The 21018-nt window shown below is 50.2% G+C and overlaps 2 protein-coding genes across 9 annotated transcripts in view; one reads left to right on the top strand and one right to left on the bottom strand.

Moving 5' to 3' along the window:
* WDR59 (WD repeat domain 59) overlaps window positions 1-14313 on the bottom strand; it is a 54106-nt gene extending 39793 nt beyond the window's left edge. For 2 of the 7 annotated variants that reach the window (XM_068956420.1, XM_068956417.1), the window contains exons 1-5: window positions 13500-13590; window positions 8622-8671; window positions 6331-6466; window positions 2598-2683; window positions 1637-1717 (exon numbers count right to left, since the gene is read on the bottom strand). In XM_068956420.1, the coding sequence (XP_068812521.1) occupies window positions 1637-1717; window positions 2598-2683; window positions 6331-6466; window positions 8622-8671; window positions 13500-13553 (407 nt within the window). In that variant the 5' untranslated portion in view covers window positions 13554-13590. Of the gene's footprint in view, window positions 1-1636; window positions 1718-2597; window positions 2684-6330; window positions 6467-8621; window positions 8672-12351; window positions 12435-12907; window positions 13090-13499; window positions 13591-14025 lie in introns of those variants that run through there. The other 5 variants (XM_068956422.1, XM_068956419.1, XM_009679513.2 and 2 more) reach the window with 4 other exon arrangements.
* A 130-nt stretch (window positions 14314-14443) lies between these two features.
* The window catches only part of ZNRF1 (zinc and ring finger 1), a 32768-nt gene continuing 26193 nt past the window's right edge, over window positions 14444-21018 (top strand). Inside the window, exon 1 of one of the 2 annotated variants that reach the window (XM_068956416.1) lies at window positions 14444-15323. In XM_068956416.1, the coding sequence (XP_068812517.1) occupies window positions 14897-15323 (427 nt within the window). In that variant the 5' untranslated portion in view covers window positions 14444-14896. The remainder of the gene's footprint in view (window positions 15324-21018) is intronic. The other variant, XM_068956415.1, reaches the window with a different exon arrangement.

Genomic DNA, 21018 nt, shown 5'->3' with positions numbered 1-21018 from the left:
GGCATGTTGCTACCAGACAGGCAACAGAAAGACTGGGTTCACTGAGTGTTGCTGCAGGAAGCAACAAAACAGCCTTTCCCAGGAGGATTAAACAGAACAAACAGAGCTGTGGGAGAATTTGACAGAAAACCTGCTGATGAGTTTGTCCAGCCTTTGCAGACCCCGACTGAAGGCGGGGAACACAGAACAGTGACTTCAGAGCAAAGACTTCATGTCCAGGATATAACAACATTAGTAGGAAATAAATCCAGCTGGGCAGACTCTACAGACCAAATCCTGCAGCGGTATAAGCCAGTGTGGCATCATGACAACTCATAGCAGCCAGGACTTGGATCAAGGCAATAACTCAATTCTTGACTCTGCTCCTCAGAAAGTCACCTGCCATTTAACGAAAAATGTCAGTGGAAAATAAGGAAGTTGGTCTTCAGCTTTTTAGGTTTGCCGAAAAGCAGAACATTTACTGGAAAGGACTGCACCTTTCCCTCTTAAAAATTTCCACTTAATCAGTTATTTTGTATGAAAAATGAAGTGGGGAGTTTCCAGCAACCATTACTGCAGCATTATCTCCCTAGGGTGCCATTAGAGGCTGCCACTTCACCAAAAGGTTCCTTTGCTGGAGGCCAGCAGCCCTAGGACCTCTAGGACAAGTAGGATCTAGGGGCTAGTCAGACTGCATGAGCAAGCATCTCTGGACAAGTGATACATGCAGACACAAAATGACGGGAGGGCACAATACAGTTCAAGCAGGGGCTTCTGATACAACCTTCAGACAAGTCTGTTTGCTTGGCATTAAAGATAGCACCATGGGAAAATACAACCGGCAGCTACTGTCTATGTCTTTTAATTACACATTAATAATATATTGTGATTCTCAAGCACCATTTAACCAAGGATCTAAGTGCTTCACATGAGCTAAACAAGCCTCAGGGCACCCTCGTGCAGTGGGGTTATATAATTATCCTATTATAACTGAACAAGGGAGGCAGAGAGGAACAAGTGACTTGCCAGGGGTCATAAGGAGTTGCTGTACAGACAGCAAGAGAATTCCCGAGTCCCAATGCCAGCTCCTTGCTCCTCAGGTGTCAAATGCTGGGTTTTAATATCGCTGGTTTTAGAAAGATCTGTTACCTTGAAATTAATCAGACGATACAAAACACCAGGAATCAAGGGAATGAGTGAACAGAAAAAGGTTCCTAATTACTAGTTCCAGTCCTCCCACTGTTGGCAGAGTCAGCAGCAATCACTGAATTTAGAGGAAAAGAAAATGGCTGCAGGACTGTGAATCTGCTCATTTACTCAGCTTAAAAAAAAAAAAAAAAAGTTGAACACTTGGGATCCAGAAAAAGCTCCCAAGGATAGCTCTGAAGTGGGTGGGAAGTGAAGCCAATTGGTATTCCTTCCAGTCAAGAGCATACGACTGTGGCTTAACTTTAGCACTCTACTGCCCTGCATTGACTCCGAACTGGCTTGAAAGCATGGGAATCGAAAACACCTTTGAGATTAAGGGAAGCAGTTGACGCTCCTGCAAGCGTAGCTGAAAAAACAGCATCCATCAGTGGGTGTTTTGCCCTTCAAGCTACCAATTGCAGAAAGGAGTCCAATAATCTCCCTGCAATGCAGAAGCACAGATTCTTACTTGATATCCCAAATGTAGATGTATGTGTCAACAGAACTGGTGACCAGCAGGTCTGGCTCAAACACCGCCCAGTCCAAGTCACTGCAAATGCAAAGTCGTATTAGGCCAGAGAAAAGTACAGTTTGCATCAACTTCTCACAATTCTCCAAAACATTTCTCCAATAAATTCATGTCAACTCCGTAATATCCACTGAAACCCCTTTAAGTAAAAGGCAAGATTTTAATAATTTCTCTAAGTAAACTTTTAAGATAAAACAATGAAGAATCCTCCTAGTCTTGAACTTTACAGCTATCATATCTGTGCACTTTCTTCCACAGGGAAAGGGACGCTATAGCAGTGAGTTCCCAATTATCAGGCATTCTTGGCCTGATGAACCCTTCATTCTGGCGTGCCTTCCTGTTGGGCTCACCAAGTGTACCTAGCACACAAACAGTCTCCACTCAGCCCAAGCAAGTGTCGTTTCAGGGACGGTGACTACCTTTCACAGTGGGGAGCTGGAACACGAGGAAAAACGTTGCTTCACTTGCATCTCCAGGCCAGAGCTAAAGTGCACCCTTAGAACCACTGGTAAACACCTCCCACACACCAGCGTAACACGCTATGAACTTAGTCTTTGGGATGACCTACTTTAATTAATCTGCTGTCACTGGGAAACATGGCTGGGATGCAGTTTAATAATCATGCTGCTATCTGTTTCCCAGATGACGGTTGCTGTTCATTATGAGAACAGCTGCCTAGGGCAATGACACCCCTGCCATCAAAGGTTAACTTGATATACTGGTGGGAGCCATGAGAGGGTGAACCGATTCACATCGGACATCATCTCCAAACGGGAAGGCAGGACAGAGGGGCAAACAGTACCGGTCAGACAAGTGAGTAAAAACAGACTGAATTTCTCAGAGCAGAGCCTGAGGAGGGCCAGAACTGAACCAGTAGTCTGCAGCACCGCTTGTTCCTCACCTGATCACACGTGTGTGTCCTTGCAACGATGTGCAAACTTCCCCGTTACCTTCTTTCCACTTATACAGGTCAACTCGCTGATTGCTCTGAAATTAAATGGAAGAAAGGAAATGGTGGCAGGCAAACAAGGTAGGACAGGAATCCACGTGTGTCGGGACCAGGTTCCCTTCTCTTTGAACAACCTCAGTTACTCGCTGCATCACCCTGTGAACAGCCAAGTCCTCGCTCAAAGCAGAAGCAAAACAAAAATGAACCTACACACTGCAAGGAATCTCAAAAGCGTCAACTTTGATCACATCCACTCAAAATTGGAGATAAACAGGAATGGGGAAAAATCCCATTGCAAAAGGTTTCTGTGAAATGATGTTCTCAGAGCTTTTATTTCCTAACAACATGCTATGACTGCAGGCAACAGGCAGCCAAATTCTCCCTGCAAAAATATCCTGCCAGTCTGTTCAGATTAAACAACTGGAGTTTTCAGTGAGGGGGATGATGGATCACCACTGGTCCTTCTCAACTCTCACTCCATTCCCTTCTGTACTAATCAGGGCCACTGCCAAACAAGGAACAGTATGGTCTAATGGCTTCAGGGTCACCTCCTCCAGGGTACTTCCATTCTTGCCAGCCTCCCCCTGCCCCTCCCCCCAAAAAGCCTAAGTGCTTATCACTAACTGCAAAGAACAGAAGCAAACCAGATGGATCAATGACAAGATTATTTAGGGCTTCTTCACTCTTTCCAGGAATAACCGCTCTCACCCCTCCCAAAATGCAGCTACACACAAAGCTACTTGAAACTAGATATTGTACTTTAAATTTATGTTCTGCCTGAATCAAAGTTCACTGTAGTCCAGGTCAGCTCTAACCTTTCTGGAGCAGAAAGCGCCCTTTTGGGTGCATATACAGCACCAAGCACTGTGGGAATTCATGGTGATTTTGCAAAACAGAAATAACACTTCAAAATTTGATCTTCATGAGCCCCTCATTTCCAAGTGCACACACAGATGAGGGAAAAGGTAATAGAGAACAGACTTATCTTCCTTTTCTTGCAGCATTTTTTTTACCCCAAAGCTACTTCATAAGAATATGAGCTTGCAGAAGGATAAAAAACTCCACCCTTCCTTGAAATGGAAGGTCTCCTCCTAACTCAGCAATAATATATGGCATTTCTCTAACAGCTCACAGCAGGGCTGCACAAAAGCTTGGGGCAAGGAAAACTCCTTGCAAGCTTCTCATTGACAGAAGGATTTAAGGAGGTAGAGTGAAATCAGCTCTACCATCAGCTAAAATCTAAATCAATCTAAATCAACCCCCATCAGCTCCAAGGTTGATGATAAAAGATAATGATCATCAGAAGCTTCTCAAGCTCTTAGAGGGGCTTCTCATGTGCAAATTGTTGTCTCTAGCACCAGATGTGGGAGAATGACAGCTCTTCCGTCAGGAGCACTTTCTAAAAAGCCTGTCTCATAATAAGTATCAGCATTTACTTCCTACAGTTTCATCACTCTCTTGTTCAAGCATTTGTGACCACACAAAAGGACTAAGAGGGACCTAGAAGGGAAAACAATGGCATTTCTGAAACAACAGCTTAGGAGTCCTCAGAAATGTGCTTGAGCCAGAGAGCAATCACAGCCAAGCACAGCAAGATGATGTTCTGCTGGAAAGAAGCCAAAAAATTAGAAGCCCTTATGCAAACACAAGGACAGACTTCCCCTCTGCCTGCACCACTTCTAATTAACTGCACTGCAAACCCAGTAAAGTTGTTTGCAATCAGACTGGTAGTCTTTTACATCCCTTTTCCACCTACAGGGATGCAGAGGGATAGGACTCCTGGGGTTGTCTACAAGATTTGTGTGGTATACCTGAGCTAGCCCCACAGGACCACCTCAGCAGCAGACTCTCTGGAGAATGAGAGTCAGCTTGAGCCCAGAAGTAGCAAAACTGCATCTCCACAGTGCTGAATCCAAGCTAATTTAGCCTTTCCATACAACTTCACTCCTTAGATATGGCACTGCATAACACACCCACACCGCCTCCAGACCTGACCTGGGACACGCAGACCTGAGCGTATGGTACAAGTCTGCTTTCCCCTTCTAAGCAAGGCAGGCTAAATTCTAGTTCCAGGAAAGGCATATACTGCAGCAACAGCAAAATGCCAGCCACCTGCGAGACGGCTGGGAAGGAGGCATTTCTGACCCAAAGTGGGAAAGCTGCCTGATCTCATCCTGGGGATTCCTCACTTGACCTGTGTCAGCAACTGCATCTGAATCACCAGAGCATCTTAACATCTTCATTTGGAAACAGGAACGGCAAGGTTTGATGCCAGCTACTACTACTCTAAGCAAAGGATGGCTCCTGAAGGCTTATATGCACAGGCAGAACCTCAATATCATCGTTCTGGAACGAGACAGATTCCTGTGTCCACTCAGGGCAGCAAGAGACAGGGGTGCTCGCAGGGGTGAGATCAGCACTGCCCTGCTTTGAAACAGGTTCCTGCTCAACTCAGTATTAACTATCATTGGATATTGCTTTCAGCATGTGTTTGAGAAGCTTTCCTGCTCCGCTTGCAGCCAGCACAGCACATTTCCTTATTTGCTTCTGATTTTCATAAACTATATCCAGAAGTGGCACCAAAGGACACCTTTCTGCAAGTTTTATTAAATTCCCCACTCAGAAGCAGAGGGCTGCTGAAGGCACCTTTAAGATGCCAGTCATGTACTAGGGCTGGGGGGAGGAGGAGGAGGAGGGGGGGAGGGTCTGGGAATTAACAAGCAAAGGTTCCTAATTAACACCAGTCTACTCTTAAAACCATCTTTAATATCAGTTGTAGCCAGTTCAGGAAGAAAAAGGAACCAAAACCCCAGGAAACAACATTCAGCTAAGAGCTTGCTCAAAAAAAAAATATAAACAAATAAAAAGAGGAAACCTCTCCATCCCCAGCTACTCCAAAATTATCAGTCTAAAAAAATCAGGTGGAACATGGCAGAAAAGAATCTCACCAGGAGAATAGTACGTGTCCAGCTAGTACTTTTAGCCATCGACCTCAGCGCTGCTGCAAAGACTGCTGCTAGCAGAAACTCGGCACTCCAGGTGAAGTTACAGAGCACGACAGACCAAGTAAAGATCAGAGCTAAAAACTGAACTCAACCCTCAGGTGACTGCTACATCAGCCCTGTTTAGACATGGTTTGCATGACTGCTTCTTCAGACCAGCTTATTTACTTCACACACTGAATAAGAACTCCTCACTGACTTGGTCCCTGGCCCTTCTGCAAACCTAGATTGTTCCAGTGGTGAGCCAGTATCGACTTGTGCTATTTACAGACTGCCTGGTGCACCACATCCTACCAGTAACGGAGGGAACCGAAAACAAAACAGTTCAGAGCAAGAAATTCAATAAGCAAACAAATCTCATAACAGAATGGAGGCTAAAAACATTTGGAGCCCATCCACCCTTCCTTCTGGAAGAGGATCATTTGGATGCCTGATTTATTTGACAAGGCGTTCTACGGAACACAAACAAGCAACACCTAGATTCAACACTTACTGACCAGTAACTGAAAAGCATCAAGCCAAACACCTCACTGGTAGTAAATCAAAATTAGGCCTTGATCTTGCAATATGATTTACAGAGGCATGCCTCTGCCAGCTACGTACAGCCTTCCAAGCCTGCAGAATTCCACCCCTGAAAGACTGAGGAAGACGAAGAGTTTCAGCTTTTAAATGAGTGAACTTACCGAAGCTGCAAAGTAGTACGCGCAGCTGTCGTGCGGATTCCATTGCACTGTCCCAATGTCCCATTTGCTCTGGCGGGAGATCTTTCGATGACCCTCATTTGGCGCATCCAGGTTAACTATGTAGAGGAAACGGCGGCTGCAAGGCACAGACACAAAGCGGCCGCATCACACGGCTGATTTCCAAACTCCGAGCTCACATGCAGCTTACAGCCTTCTGCCTAGAGCACCGGAGAAGCACTGGACAAGACAGAGGAAAATACTAGTCCTGAAAATGCTACATCCGACCATATCTTTCAAAAAGGGTTGTATTTAAAAAAAAAAAAAAAAAAAAAAAAAAAGGAAAAGAGACACTGAAATTAGTCAGGTTCTGCAAATCTAATGGGGCACCCAGACCACAGAGAAACTCAGATAACTAAGATACAAAAGGAAGTGTTGGGAAATGGTGCAAAGACATATGAATATGCTTCACTGGTCTAGTGCAGCACCAGAGCTGACGTGGCTCAGGACTGAAAGTGCAGTGCAGTGGCTCCACAGGAGCCAGCTTCAGTTTGGACAGGTTGCTCTGAGCAAGAGTTAATGAACCTCACAAACCTAAGATGATTCTACATGGCTGAGAGCTTCCACACCACACTGTCCAGCGGGCTTGGTTCTGCAGACACCACAAATACACCTGCACAGAGCTGGCTCAGCTGAGACAAAGTTTATTAACATGGACACAGCACTGCACTGATTACTTACCTGAGATAACCCTTCACGCAGCAAAGATACGTTTGCATGCTGCCGAACCTGAGCGAATACATCCTGCTGCATGTGGCTGACTCCTCATGAAGCTAGTTAAGGTTTCATTTCTTCCACAGCGTGATTAATCTACAGGCAAGATAAACTGCCCAGGGATAACCGAGAGCCAGTTGAACTTTAATGGAAGACCAGCACCAAAATGTATTGAACCATATACAACTAACTGCAAAAGCATCAGGTACGTCACCTGTATAGCAAGCAAATAACAGCTCTAAGCTCTGTGAGTTTTCTCAAGAAAAGGAACAGGAAGAACATCCTTGCTGCCTTTTCAGACCAAGTCCTCAGGGCTCCCGACTCCAAAGTGTGAAGACGATAAGCCCTCTGAGGCTGTTACATGGTATTAAAAGAAAGGAGGCAAATTCCAAAGGGCTTCTGAGCATGCTGCAGGAGGAGCTGCAACTGGGGGACAGAGGCTTGCATGGAAGCAAGAAGGCTTCTGAGTTGTACCAAAGGACCCATATCCTCTAAAACAGAGACTGGGGAAGGGGGGGTGGGGGGAACAGAGCACAGCCAAAGGTCAGCTGCATCCACATGATTCTGAATGTGAAATGAGCATCCTAATTGGTGCGGTAATTGTGTCACTGGCAGTGGGACAGCAGTTGCTGTTAGCACAGAAAGGTGACAGCTGGGCAGGCACCAGCCGAGCAGTTTAAAGACTTGCCCTGGAGGTAGCTACATAACGCCAAGCACTCCTGGGAGCTTGAGCAGCTTGAAGTCTATAGCACCTACTGCAGCGCCATGCAAAGGGGATCCTCCACGACTGGAGCTGCTGGTTGCAGGACCACGCGCATCTTCAGCAGCAAGACCATAACCAACACAAAACAACTGCGGTCCCTCAGCGTCCACGGACACCCCATGTCCCTCAGAAAGTCCTTCTACAGCAGATTTATCTAAGGTATAGAGGCAAATAAGGCAAAGACTAATGTTCACAGGAGCACGCTACTGCCAGATCAGCTCTGCTTACATCTCAGATAGAGGTGACAAAGATGTATTGAATAAAAGGAAATGGGAGAACAAAGGGTAGAAAAGAATCTTGAGAAAGCCAAAGCAGCAGAAGTTTGGCTCTAGTCGAGTACTGTCCCGCGCTGAATCAACAGAGGAACACGTCAGAGAGCTTGGCTCCTCTGCCCAAATGCACTATGGGAAGGTTTGGGGTAAATTTTGTCTTACAGAAATGCTTTAATCTGTATTTCAAACACAAGCCAAACAGCAATAACTGATGCTCCACTCCCCTGCAAGTGGATTCAGGAAAGCATGCATCAGGAAAGCCACAGCAGTAGTTCATTTTGTTGTTGCTGCTGTTTTTAAACTCTGTATCCCATTGGAAACGTGACCCAGAATCCTTTTCGTGAAGCCTTAGAATTCAGCTGCACCTTTCTGAAACTATACATCAGCTTTTCAATTGAGGTCAGCCTGAAGGTCGCCGATTGGCTTGTGGAAATGGCTTGTGGAAATGGCTGTCGTACATTTCTAATAGGAATCATCACACTCACCCCGAAAGTACTGCACGTTGTCCCAGACAGTCCACTGACATAGCAGTTGCCTGTTAAAGAGAAACAGAGAACAAAACTAAATTACACCTGTCAGGTCAGCTTCTCAGTCAAACACACAGCTTTGGGGAGGAGTTCAGGAAAACCTGCCAGCTTATCTTCAAGGCATAAACTGCTATGGTGAAAGTCAAACCCGATATCCATCATGGATGGCAGATGCAACATCCCCTTAAAGGACCACAGATGGGTGATGGGGTATAGCAGTTGATTTAGGGATGCAGGATAGCACAGAAAAAATGTCTTCGGTCAGAGTAAATCAACAAGACATGGCAGGCACCACTGTAAGCACTGAGACCTTGCTACATTCTCCCTCCTGTGGCAATCACAGCTGCAGCCTTTCAATCAGCAGCCTCTAATAATCCTTATTAATCAGCCTCTGTTCCCCCTCAGGAGCGCTCTCAGTCTCTCTGTCTTCCATTCCAGAGCCAGATTTAATTATACATGTACCAGGAGATAAAAGTGCAACCATTTGTGTATGGCTGATCTCCAAAAAAGAGAGATGGTTAAGAGGCATGAGAATTTACTTTGGAGGTGCTTGTACAGAAGGCTGAGAGATCACTTAAGTGCCACAAGAGAGGGGGGGAAAAAAAAAAACCAACTCAAAAACCAAAAACTGTTTGAATACCATCCTCCTCTTCCTCTAGAATCGTATTGGCCAAACACCTCATTTATTTGCCAAGAGAATAAAGGGAAATTTTACTTGGAAAGCTGAGCAGTTCAGCCCATAAGCAGATTTGACTTCAATGGAGTTTTTAGCCTTCACAGTACAAAAATGAGAACATGCCTCAACTTCAAACTAACTACTGTCATCTTCAAAGCTACCTCTCTGAAAGCTTAGGATGTCTCTGCTGCTGTTCAGGATTTTGCTAAGCATTCTCAGTACAGATTTAACAAGTCTTTAAGACGTTCCACAGTGACTGCTTATAAGCATCACTAAAATCAGACAGACAGTATGTCAATCCCATTCCATTTCAACCAGATTTGACAGGAGTATAATCACCACAAAAACATAATTTTTTCAAGCACTGTGAAAACAGCCTGTCAGGTACAAGAGGGAGGCCCCATCGCTACCTCGCAAGCGCCCCAGGTGAGGGAAAGACTGCAATGCGAGCTCTCTCTTCACTCTTTAGAGATCAAAAGTGCACATGGAAAAGAGCTACAGATGCCCCAGGAAGAGTTTCAGTAGGAGTCCACAGTATACCACATGCCTGTATCGATACCCTATCAAGACAAATTTCATCAGTTCTGCTGTTTCAGGAACTACCTGCTTTTATTGCTTTTTTCTAGACGGCAGATGTAGTCCTCCGGCAAGGTTTTCCTAGTCCTGAAACTAATGTTCTAAATAAGAGGCCAGTTTTTAAACCTCTAAACGGCGAAGAAACAACTCCAGCTTCCCAGATTTCTGGAAATGTCGTTTGCAAAATGTTCTAAGTGAGTTATTACATTTATAACAAAATAAAGAGGAGGAGCGTTTTGTCAGATGATAAACATCTCATTTGTGATGAATTAAATTGAGGCTCACTGAAGACGTTACTGAAATCAGGGCCTTCTCATGTGACGTAGAGCTAGTCAGCTGACATATTTCACTCAGCTTTGGCCATCTTTCCCCAAGATAGGAGAAATCTACCAGTCAATTTAAAGTGATTGATAATTGCATATACGGAGTTTATTTCCTGGTGTTGGCACAAGGATATCATAAATCCTTATAAACTGTTTTTCAATAATGAACACTGGTAAACTTTTTTCCAGGCACTGTCCATCATAAAAAGTAATGACTAATTACTGGACAGTAGAAAGCTTTGTGTGTCAGGCTGCTGTTCTGCTGGGTCAGAAATGAAGTCAGTTTATGGCAAGATCTTTCCTCCAATATTACAGCCTCTTATCTAGGCAACAGAAGGAAAAAAAAAAATCAGCATTTAATGTGCTTTGTATACGGATACATGTGTCTTTGCAGCACAACCTTCCAGAAGGTGCGGTTGAAAATCAACCAACCAACCTGAAAACAGTTTTTATCCTAAAACAATAATCAGGATAGCTAGAGTTGCTGTTTATAAGTAACAGCTCTGTGAACGCTAGGAGCACTGCACAGTTAAAACCAACTCTGAGCCTACAGCCCAGGGAGTATCTTCTCAGACTTCAAACGTCTACCTTAGCATTTAATTTGACTTCTGCTAGACAAGTCACAGAAAACACCTTCACCTGAACAGCAACAGATTTGCCAAGGCTACATTGATTTTTAGACTGCAAATTGTTGGTGAGAGAGATCAGCTGTTTGCATAGTATAACTTCTCGCCTGCACGCTGAGTTGCTCTGACGATTTCATAGTCAGATACGGTGAGTTTTACTCTCCGTTTGACAGTATTGACAGCCTGACAAGAGCCTGTGGGTCATATCTAAATTGGAAGAGAGCACAGACTGCTGCCTCTGTCGGTTTCTATAGAAAAAATGTCACTTCTAGACAACATTCGCCCCAAACTACCATAAGGTTTTCTGCTTGGATGGAGTGTTGCAGATTAGGTGCTGTAGTTTTCACACGACACGCTTTCGGCATTGGAAATGAAGGTAACTGCAGTTCCTGCAGACAAGTACAGCCTATAAATGCAACAGCCGGCCACTCTTTGACTCTCTTTGCAGTTATATTAGTTTGGGATAGGGATTTTGGAGGCAGCATGGCCTATAGGTAGAACTCAGGCCTACATGATCACAGCCAAGGCATTTCTCCTTCTGAAGATCAGGTTTCCGCTCTGCAAAAATCTTTCATGCATGCAAACTCCTAAAAAAGCTAAAGCTCAAACATATATAAATGAGATTAGTTTGAAAGCAATAGTCTAGCAGCCCAAGAGACTGAAGCCCTCTGATTTCATTTGAGGGGACAGGCAGGTCAGAGCCATTCTAGAAGGATGACCATTGGAGTAAACTGAAGCAACTGAAATACCTCCCTATTTAAGGCATAAATCAGCACAACAGCTAGACTGACACCAATTGCTGAAGAGGATTTAAACACCTGTTTCTTCCTCTCTTTTCTCCTCTTTGCTCCCACACACAAATCATTATGAATAAGCAATCAAGTGATAAGACCGTGACTTTCCTGAGCCAGATGAGAGCTTAATCTGTGATCCAGGAATAAATACTTCTGTATCTTGTTACTAGTTTCTTGAGAGCAAATCTTTAAAAACAGAGTCATAGTCTCTAGACAAGACAGAAGAATTTCTTTCAGGAGGAAAACAAAACTAATGTAAAGTTTTTCAGACATAAAACCGAAAAGACTTGTTAGTTTACAAATTGTAGGCTGGATTTAACCAACACAGTATTCAATGCGTCTATCAGGAACAGTGAACGTAGACTGGATATTGCTTTAGCATAAGAGGACGAACTACAAGATAAGAGATTCTGCAAACCTGTTTTTTATTTTTCTAGATATCTTACTGAAATAATTCACATACTCTATTCAGCTTTGTGAAACAATTGCCAATATCTTAAAAAAAAAAAAAAAGAAAGAAAGAAAGAAAGAAACACACCCTCTGTTTCTTAGAATAGCTTCTAAGAAAGCACATAAGCAAACTCTTAAGGGAGTTCTACTGTAAACAACTTCAAAAATAAAAGCTGCCCTTTTTGCTATTTAAAAACCTAAACTGCTTTTCCTGCTAACCAAGCTATATTCAATAATTCATACTTGCAGCCATGAAAGTCGCTGTGATGGCCTCAGAGGAAAAATAAGGTAAGATGTGTGGGAAGAAGTAACGTCTTCTATTAGGCCTGCCAATATAGTTGGAAAAAACAGACACATGTTAAAAATCTAATTAAGATTAGAAATAAACTGCCTCGTGAAATAAGATGTTTTCCCCATAAGCCAGACTAAAACACTGCTACTGCTAAAACGCTGCTAACAAAAACAATGAACAGTCACGTTAAAATTTTACTGGCTTTGACTGCAGCTAGGTCACGAGCTTGTAAAGAAGCTCTCTTGCACATCAGGTTTTATACGGTTGGACTAGAGAAGAAAAAACGTACTCCTGCTACCACCTCTTTAACAAAATAGACAGATAACCAGCAACTGCACAAAGCAATAGACTTGGCCTCAATTTGTTACATTCAATTATATGTACTTATCTTTAGGTGTTCAGCATAACAGAGTGCTTAGCAACCACCTGCTCTCAGTTTGAGACACCTCATTTTACTGGCAGCAGCGGTGACGAGTTTCAGAAAAGATCATACCCAAAAGATCACACCTGGAGCTTCGCAGGCCCGGTTGCCTCGGACATTAAGGCGGTTCCCGTCTCTACACGTTTGCATGAGAAATCTAAAGAAACGAGGCCAAGCCACAGGGCACCCATCATGACTGAAGGTTTCGGGGTGCGGGGAACAAAGGGAACAAGAGAGAAAGTTGTCTGGAAATAGATTTTTAAAAAAGGCGAGGGGGAGGCAGCCAAAACGCTGCTCCGGTTTTGGCCCCCCGCACCGAGGGCAGGGCTCTCTGCCAGACGGCGCTGCGCCTAGCTCCCCTCCGCGGCGGAGGGCTGCGCGCGCTTTGCTCCAAACGGGGGTTAAGGCAGCCGCCGCCGCCGCCGCCGCCGCCGCCGCCCCGAGAGCGGCCCCTCGCCGCGCCCGCAGCGGCGCGCACCGCGAAACCGCCCCCGGGGCGGCAACCGCGGCCCGCAACCAGGAGCCGAGCCCCCGCGGGCCGCGGCCCGGCCGCCGCAGGCGCCCAGCGGAGCCCCGCGCCGCCGGCCGGCCGGCCGGCCGCTCGCGGTAGCGGTGCCTGCGGCCGCCGGGGCGGAGCGGCTGCCCTGCGCCCGGCCCCCCCCGGCGGCCACCGCGCACCTGGGCGTCGCGGAACTCCACCACCACATTCTCGCTGCTCCAGCGCGCCGCCATCTTGCGCCGCCCCAGCAACCCCCGACGCCGGCCCCGGCGGGCGGGGTCGGGGGGAGGAGCCGCGGGGGCCGCGCGTGCGCGCGGGGAGGCGCCCGCAGGGGCGGCTGGGAAATGTAGTCCTCGGCGGCCGCAGCGCGACTGCCGTTGCCCGCCGCGGGGCAGTCGGGCCGCCAGCCTGCCCCGGGCAGGCACAGCGGGAGGGGGCCCTGCAGGGACCCAGCCCCCCGGAGGGGCCCTCGGGGAGGGCCCTCAGCAGCCTCAGCGGCTTGTCGTGGGCGCGGGGTGTCAGGGCACGCCGCCCCCGGCCCCGGCCGCGAGGCGGCCAGGCAAGGGGCAGGAGCCGGGGCGGGGGGCTCACACGACGCTCGGGAGTTCGGTGGTGGTGCGCGAAGCGACGCCCTGGGAGAAGGGAGCCGAGGAGCTCACGGGCCGTGGGTGAAACCTCGGCTCCTCCACGGCAGCGCTGACTTGCCTGTCGGCCTCTGCGAGAGCAGCTTCTCCTTAGCGAAACGTGCTCTTTTGCCCTCCTTTCCAGGCTTCCCCGCTACCCGGGCTGGCGGCACTCATGCTCCCCCCGGTGACCTCCGCGGCGAGGGGGGAACGGCCTCGCCTCGCCTCTGTAGGGAAAAGTCAGACCAAGCGTGACCCAGCCCGACAGCCGCGTCTCCAAAGCCGGAGAACGGCGCGGCGCGGGCCAGGGCAGGCCGAGGAAGCCCAGGCCCCGCACCCACCCCACGCGCGGCCGTGGGGGCCCGGGCGGCGCGGCGGCGGCGGCAGCGCGGGGGTTAAGGGCGGCGCGGCGCGGCGCGGCGGGGGGGGGGCTGGGGGCGGGAGCATGCGTGCTGCCGGCCTCTATTGTCTCCACCGCGGCGCCGAGCACCGAGCGGCTGGCGGCCGGCAGCGGAGGCCGTGGCCGGTGCAGCGCGGAGCGGGGCGCGCCGCCCCCCGGCCGCCCCCCTGCCCCTCCATGGGCCGCCGCTGAGCGTCTCCCCGGCTGCCGGCCGAGCCCCGAGGCAGAAGTGAGGCGGGCGGGCGGGCGGACGGACCCGGGCGGCTTCCCCCCTCCCGGCCCCGTGTCGCCGGCGCCCTCCGCAGCCCTAGCCGCCCCCCCCCCTCCGGGGGGGCGCCGGCCGTGGCGGCGGTTGCGGGGCGCCCTCGCCCCTGCGGGCCCGGCGCCGGGCGGGGGGGGGATGCCTGGGGCGGGGATGAGTTTTAATCCTTAGCTCCCCGCGCCCACCCGCTTCCTTCCTCCCCCTCTCGCCTCCCAGCGGCGGCGGCGGGGGCGGCGCGGCCCGTTCCCCGCGGGGGGCTGTCGCTCGGCTCCCTCCGGTCCGGCGGCGCCCATGGGGGGCAAGCAGAGCACGGCGGCCCGCTCGCGGGGCCCCTTCCCGGGGGTGTCGACGGATGACAGCGCCGTGCCGCCGCCGGGGGGGCCGCCCCACTTCGGCCATTACCGGGCGGGCGGCGGCGGCGCCATGGGGCTGCGCAGCCGCTCCGTCAGCTCGGTGGCCGGCATGGGCATGGACCCCACGGCGGCCGGCGCCGTCCCCTTCGGGCTGTACGCGGCGGCGGCGCGGGCGGCGGGGGAGGCCGAGCGGGCCCCGGGCGGCGGCGGCCCGGGCGCCGACTCCACGTACGCCCATGGCAACGGTTACCAGGAGACGGGAGGCGGTCACCATAGAGACGGGATGCTCTACCTGGGCGCCAGGGCCTCGCTGGCCGACGCGCTGCCCCTCCACATCGCGCCTCGCTGGTTCAGCTCGCACAGCGGTGAGTGCGGGGGGCCCCGGGGGCGGGCGGGGGTCGGGCCCCTCTGTCCCTCCTCAGGCCTCTCCGTCCCTCCCCCGGCTCCTCTGTCCCTCCCCGGCCCCTTCTATCCCTGGGGATCCCAACCCCCCTCTGCCAAAGGGGGTCCCTGGGTGCTGCGGCCTCCCCGGCCCCGCTGCAGCCACCTGCCTCCGGGGGCCCGAGGCCGCAGCGCCGCGGGGAGGGGTGCGGGAGGCGGCCGCGGGGCCTGCGGCTGGCCACGGAGGCTGGTTGCCCCCCGGTTGGCTGGTCCCCAGAGCCGAAGGATGGGCTGCCGCAGCCCGCCTCCTGCCCTGCGGGCGAATGCCCCGGGCTGGCACCCACGCCGCGCTCATGTCAAGGTCAAGGCAGGAAAAGGTTGTGAAGAGAGGAGGCTTCCTCGAGAGAGGATGTTGTTCTGGCCCTGCAATGGGGAGCCGGGGAGGTGGCATCCCCCCAGGGCTTGGGGGAAAGCACCCTGAGCTTCTCCTGCCTCTTCTGAAGGGGAATGGTGAGGGGATCAGTAAGGTACAGCAGTTCTCATATCTCAGATACTGAGGAAAGGGACGCAGGAAGCCTTTAGAAATAAGAGGTGGGAATTTTTCTCCTTTGTTTCGTCTGATAAAGGGCCAGGGAGAGGCTGAAGCGGGTTTTCTCATTCATGCCAGCTGGCACCGTTCTGGTGCTGTGGAGGAAGCAGGGGAGGAACTGCTTGTCTCTTTAACAGGGCCGGGGAGCTGGTTGGGCACTCTCACAGGAAACACGTTTGGCTAAGAGAGGGGGCAAGATTTCCCCCATCCTAACCCTCCCTGCTGGGCCGTTACCTGCATCCTGCAGTCTGGAAAGAAGCTCTGTCTGTGAGCAGGGCTGTGTCACTGACCTAGTTTTGGCTGGGTACAGGGAGCGAGGTGGGAGGTCCTCCCTTCCCCTCCTGGCTGGAGGGGAAGTCATTTCAGGGATGTCTCCTTGTATTTCCTGGAATAGTCTGGGATTTCTCTCTCACCCGACCCCTGTGTTCCCTTTCAAACCCTGCAAGTGTTCTCGTTACATGACGTGGTTCTGGGAATTTCATAATACGTCTTGGGACAATGCCTCATTTTCAGGAAGGCTTGAAACCGAGACAGTGGATGAGAGCAAAGTGCAAAACAAGACTTCTGAGGCCTATTTTCCTACTTTCATCTTTTTTTTTTTTCTTTACCCAGTCTCTGGGGCTGCTGTTACCAGTCAGATCGAAGCTGTGTGTCTCTCACTGAAACCTCAATTGCAGAATGTCCCAATCCCAGTTCCTGTTGATTCAGATAAGCAAGATGTTTACGTTCCTCTGGCAGATGGAGAGAGCTAGCTGGCGTGAGGGACTGGGAGCTGAGACTGAGCACTTTTGCAAACTTTCTTGATCCGTGACCTTGCACAGACTGTGCCACCGCTCTCGTTTTTAAACACAAAAGGAAATCAAGGTGCAGAATCCTTCCAGGTATTCTGCAAGCTTCTGTGCAGTGCTCGGAGTGCCATGGAGCCTTCTGAGCCCACTCAGAGGGGAGAGAGGCTCTCCTCTCCTCTCCTCTCCTCTCTTCAGCCAAGGTTTCTTGCAAGCCAGGTGCTGGCATGAGGGCTACTGTTTGTAAGGTTTCATCAGAGAAGTGCAGCATAGCTAATTTGTATGTAGAGGTGACGGGTCAGATGCTATCAGTTACGTTTAAATTATAGTTCTCAAACTACAACTCTGAGAGGCAAAACCTGTTCTTAAAAATAAACCAACTGCAAAATAGAGTAAGTTTTTTCCGGTCACTTGAGTGAATTAGTGAGACACTTAAGCTAAACCCCCTGTCCTTGAAAGATTGCAGTGCAGGCTGTGGGAAATGCTGCAGGAACTGGGTTTCTCTGGTATCTCTTTTGGGGCCCCTTGAGAGCGTTTGAGCTGCGCTGAAGTGTGCACGGGCAACGGTGAGAGCTGTTTAGTCCATGCTGAAGACTCTCCTGGTGGTGTTTCTTCCTTGTTGCTAATTAATAGAAGAAGGAGCGGAGGACACTTAAACCATTCTGAAAACTTGTCGGAGCTTATTAAACTTCTGCGCTTTTCTTCTCCGTGCAAGAGGTTAATGGATGGTTTGGAGACCTTGGGGAGAGGGAAAGAGGAAGTAAGCTACCTCAAGATTACTAAAATTCCTGCTAATCTTCCATTGCAGATGGTTAAGCTACAGCAGGGCAGTTATGAGGTATTCACTTCTTCCTTTCTGCCTCCCCCATCGTCCTGCTCCTCTTGCAGAGCTGAACCACTCCATTAGCCACTGGAAAGTGCTGAAGCAGCAGCGCCTCGGTAAATGAAGAGGAGCTTTGACATTGGTGTGCGTGACTTTCCCTGCTTGCTCAGAAGAATGACTTGAGAGTGGGGATAAGGAGACCTGCTGACACACTGAGCTATATTGGGAGGATGTGTCCCTGCAGTTGCTGGGGGTCTTGGGCCCCGCTGAGGATCCACCTGAGTTGCTGTGCTGAGGAGAGGAGCCTCTCAAGCTCTGTGGCTAACAGGCCTAGGGAGCGGATCCTTGCTCTGCCTGCCTCTTTCCTCTTGCCTGTGCACTGGAGGAAAGGAATAGGGGCTTTGAAACCCGAATGGTGCCGATCTCAGCGTGCAGGGAAGGCTATATGCTTGGTCTTGGTCTTCTGGGAGTATGTGAGTTAGGGGGAAGAACCAGGAGCCTCAAATCGCAACCCAGGCTCTGCGGGGACCTCAGTGGGGCAATAAGGAGCCCTGGCTTAACGCTGGTGATGTGGTGCTATCATTGCAGCGAAGCATCCGTGGTAATAGGAGCACCCAGATAAGATTGGCGCCTCACCACCTTCTTTATCTGCGATGCTGGCTTTGTGCGTCTCTCTGGCCGTCCCTGCCAGCGCCTCCCCTCCCACACACTCCCCAGGGCTGGGATAGAGCTACTTCACGGCTCAGCTGCTCCATGAGTAGGGACCAAGAGGACTGGGCTGGGGGAGGAACTGAGCTCTCTTCTCCTTGACTGGTGTCACTCCTTCCCCTCCCCACGATGATGGAAGGCTTGCAGTAGAGCCAGGTATGTGCGGGGAAGGAGAGAGGAGGGTCGTTCTATGAAGCCTGTGCTGAGGGAGGTGGGGAAGTGGTCCCCAGGGCCAGCATGGGCTGCAGTATCAATTTTAGGGGGCAGTTCCCCAGGAACAGATCCTGATGTCTTCCCTTAACCTCCTGCATTGAGACTGTCTCAGAAGTACAGGCTAGTCATGGGAGAGAAATACCAATCCCCCGGCACACTGGCACTGTTGCCGTATCTGATTGTGTGAAAGAAAACAAGCATGTCTCTTGTGCAAGCATTGGTGTCTTCCATCAATATTCCTGGCTGCTGAGGAGGGGCCACGTATAACAACATCTCTCCTTCTGCAATGGCTTGCTACCACGGAGGCCTGACTCGCGTTATTATGTGCCAAGAGGTGTCACATGAGCCGAGGGCTTGCTTCAGTCCCTGCACATCCTCGTGGCGAGCAGGGCTGCCCCGCTTGATTGAAATGACTTCCTGTGTGTTCAGTCCCCTCGTGACAGTGCTGTGAGGAGAGACTGCTGCTGAATCACTCTCTGCTCTATCACAGCTTCCAAGGCACAGAGAAAGGCAGGAGCAGTGTTAGGTCCTCAACAGCCCTTTAGCTCTTCCAGAGCTGGACGAGGAGGGATGCTGCTTTTATGACTAGTGAAGCCTAAATGCCTCTTTCAAACAGCGAGGGTGAGCTAGAGGGTTCTGACCTTTGTGTTGGATCGAGTCCCTCTCTCCTAGGGGACGGTACCTCCCTTTGTTATTAGGTAGTTCCAGTTTCCTGACGGGGGACTTTCCTAGGTGTGTCCGCCAGCCAAATAAAAGACAAAATAACTGCTGCGGTCCACCTGGAATTGCTCTTGGATTTCCGTGGTTGCCCAGACTTTCTGAGATCTGCTTTGTGTTTTATGCTGGTGGAAGATGACAAAATAGCTTTTGCAACTTTGGAGTTTGCTTTTAGCACTCGACCCTGTGACGCCTAGATCTTCTCAGGAAAGCCCAGGCTAACGGGAAGAACACAGAAGGAGGATGCGTGTGGTCTACCAGTATGTTTTCAGCTTTCTGTGGTTCTCTTAGTACTGGTCTTGTTATCCATCCTCATCACAGGATCTCAGGGTGTTTGCAGAGACTGTAAGTAGCTTAAGTTTATCTGGAAAGCCCCCTCATCACCCAAAGCCCTTGGGTGTTTGAAGCTCCAGTAAATCCATATCTCCCTGTCTGTCAGCTAGCCCAAGGAGATGCCTAGCTCATCTTTCTTTGAAATGCCATCAGGAATATCACAAGCTTTCTGTGCACTTGACAAAATAAGCTGTTGTCTGGGATGCTGGAAGCAGCAAAGTCTTGCCAGGGAAGATCTTGAGGTCTCATTTGCCAAGTGAGCTGCTGAGTTCTCGGCGTCTCCTGGACCTCAGCAGGAGGGTTCAGCCTTGGGCTGTGTGCTTGTGGGGAAGACAAACATCCAGAGCAGAGACAACAGGCAGGGTGAGGGGTTGGGTCCTTCTGCAGGCAGTGCTACACCTAGGGGTTAGATAGTGAAACAAGCCTGAAGCACTGTTTGATCCAACTCTGGAGTAAAGGATCCACTACAAATAAAGATCACGTGTTAGAAGACAAGCTGAAGGTGTACGTAACAACATCTGGGTCGGGAAGTCCAGGCAGGCCTTCTCTGCCCAGCTGGGGAAGAGGCATGTCTGCAGTATATCCTTACTGTGCTCTGTAAAGTTCAAGTCCTGAGCCTTTTCTCTTTGCTGTTTAATGATCCTCACTCATGAGCTTGTCCTGTCTTTGCAGCCTCTAAACCAAAAAGGGAAGACTTAATTCTAGCTTGCCAGGCGGTGGGCAGGGAGCCCGTGCTCACTCAGCTGATGGACTTTCCTGGCTCCAACTTTTCAACATCCAGACATAGTACCTGTTTACCCACCTCCCTCTAGAGAGGCTACAGTAGGGGAAGGACACTCCAAGGTCTAAAGAAACTTGCCATTGTGAATCTGTTCTTGCTAGCAGAAGTTTCCAAAGGAGACTGTGCTCAGTCCTTTAGTTGGCTTGGCGCTGATGACTACCTGTTAGCCAGGTCAGGCACCTGCAGCTTTTCCAGGCTGTTTGGGATGCAGTGCAGGAAAGGTCCTGGTGATGCCCCACACTAACAATATCCAGCTTTTGGACTCCTGGATGCTGCCTTCTCTCTGGTTTTGGTGCCATCCAGACAGGTTGCCCCATCTGCTTTTGCTTTCTCCTAGCTGGCCGCAGGAGAGCGTGGACCCTGGTCCAGTGGCAGGGCCGGGAGAAGAGGCAACAGCTGCCTCGGAAGAAAGAAGCACTGAGGGGTAGAAAATGGGAGATTCAAACATCGCTTTAATATATACCAGAAGTTTAAGTGTGTCAACGTGTGGCATTGTGCATGAGAAGCCAGCAGCAGTGGTTATCTTCAGGCTCTGCAGCGAGCGCTAGCGCAGGCTTCTGCTGCGCTGCCTTGCCGCTCTAGCGCCCTGTGAAATCTCTTGGCTGCTTTGCTGAGGAAAAAGGTGCTAATTGATGTGCGCGCTAACTGGTTTGGCTTGGCTCGCTCCTCTTGAAACCTGTGCATGAATCAGAGCAGGAGAGCTGTGTTTGCTCTCCCTCTTCCACACACG

The sequence above is a fragment of the Struthio camelus genome, chromosome 10 (genome assembly GCF_040807025.1).
Source record: "Struthio camelus isolate bStrCam1 chromosome 10, bStrCam1.hap1, whole genome shotgun sequence".
In the NCBI taxonomy this organism is placed as follows: domain Eukaryota; kingdom Metazoa; phylum Chordata; class Aves; order Struthioniformes; family Struthionidae; genus Struthio; species Struthio camelus.
This window is presented reverse-complemented; position numbering and strand designations above follow the sequence as displayed.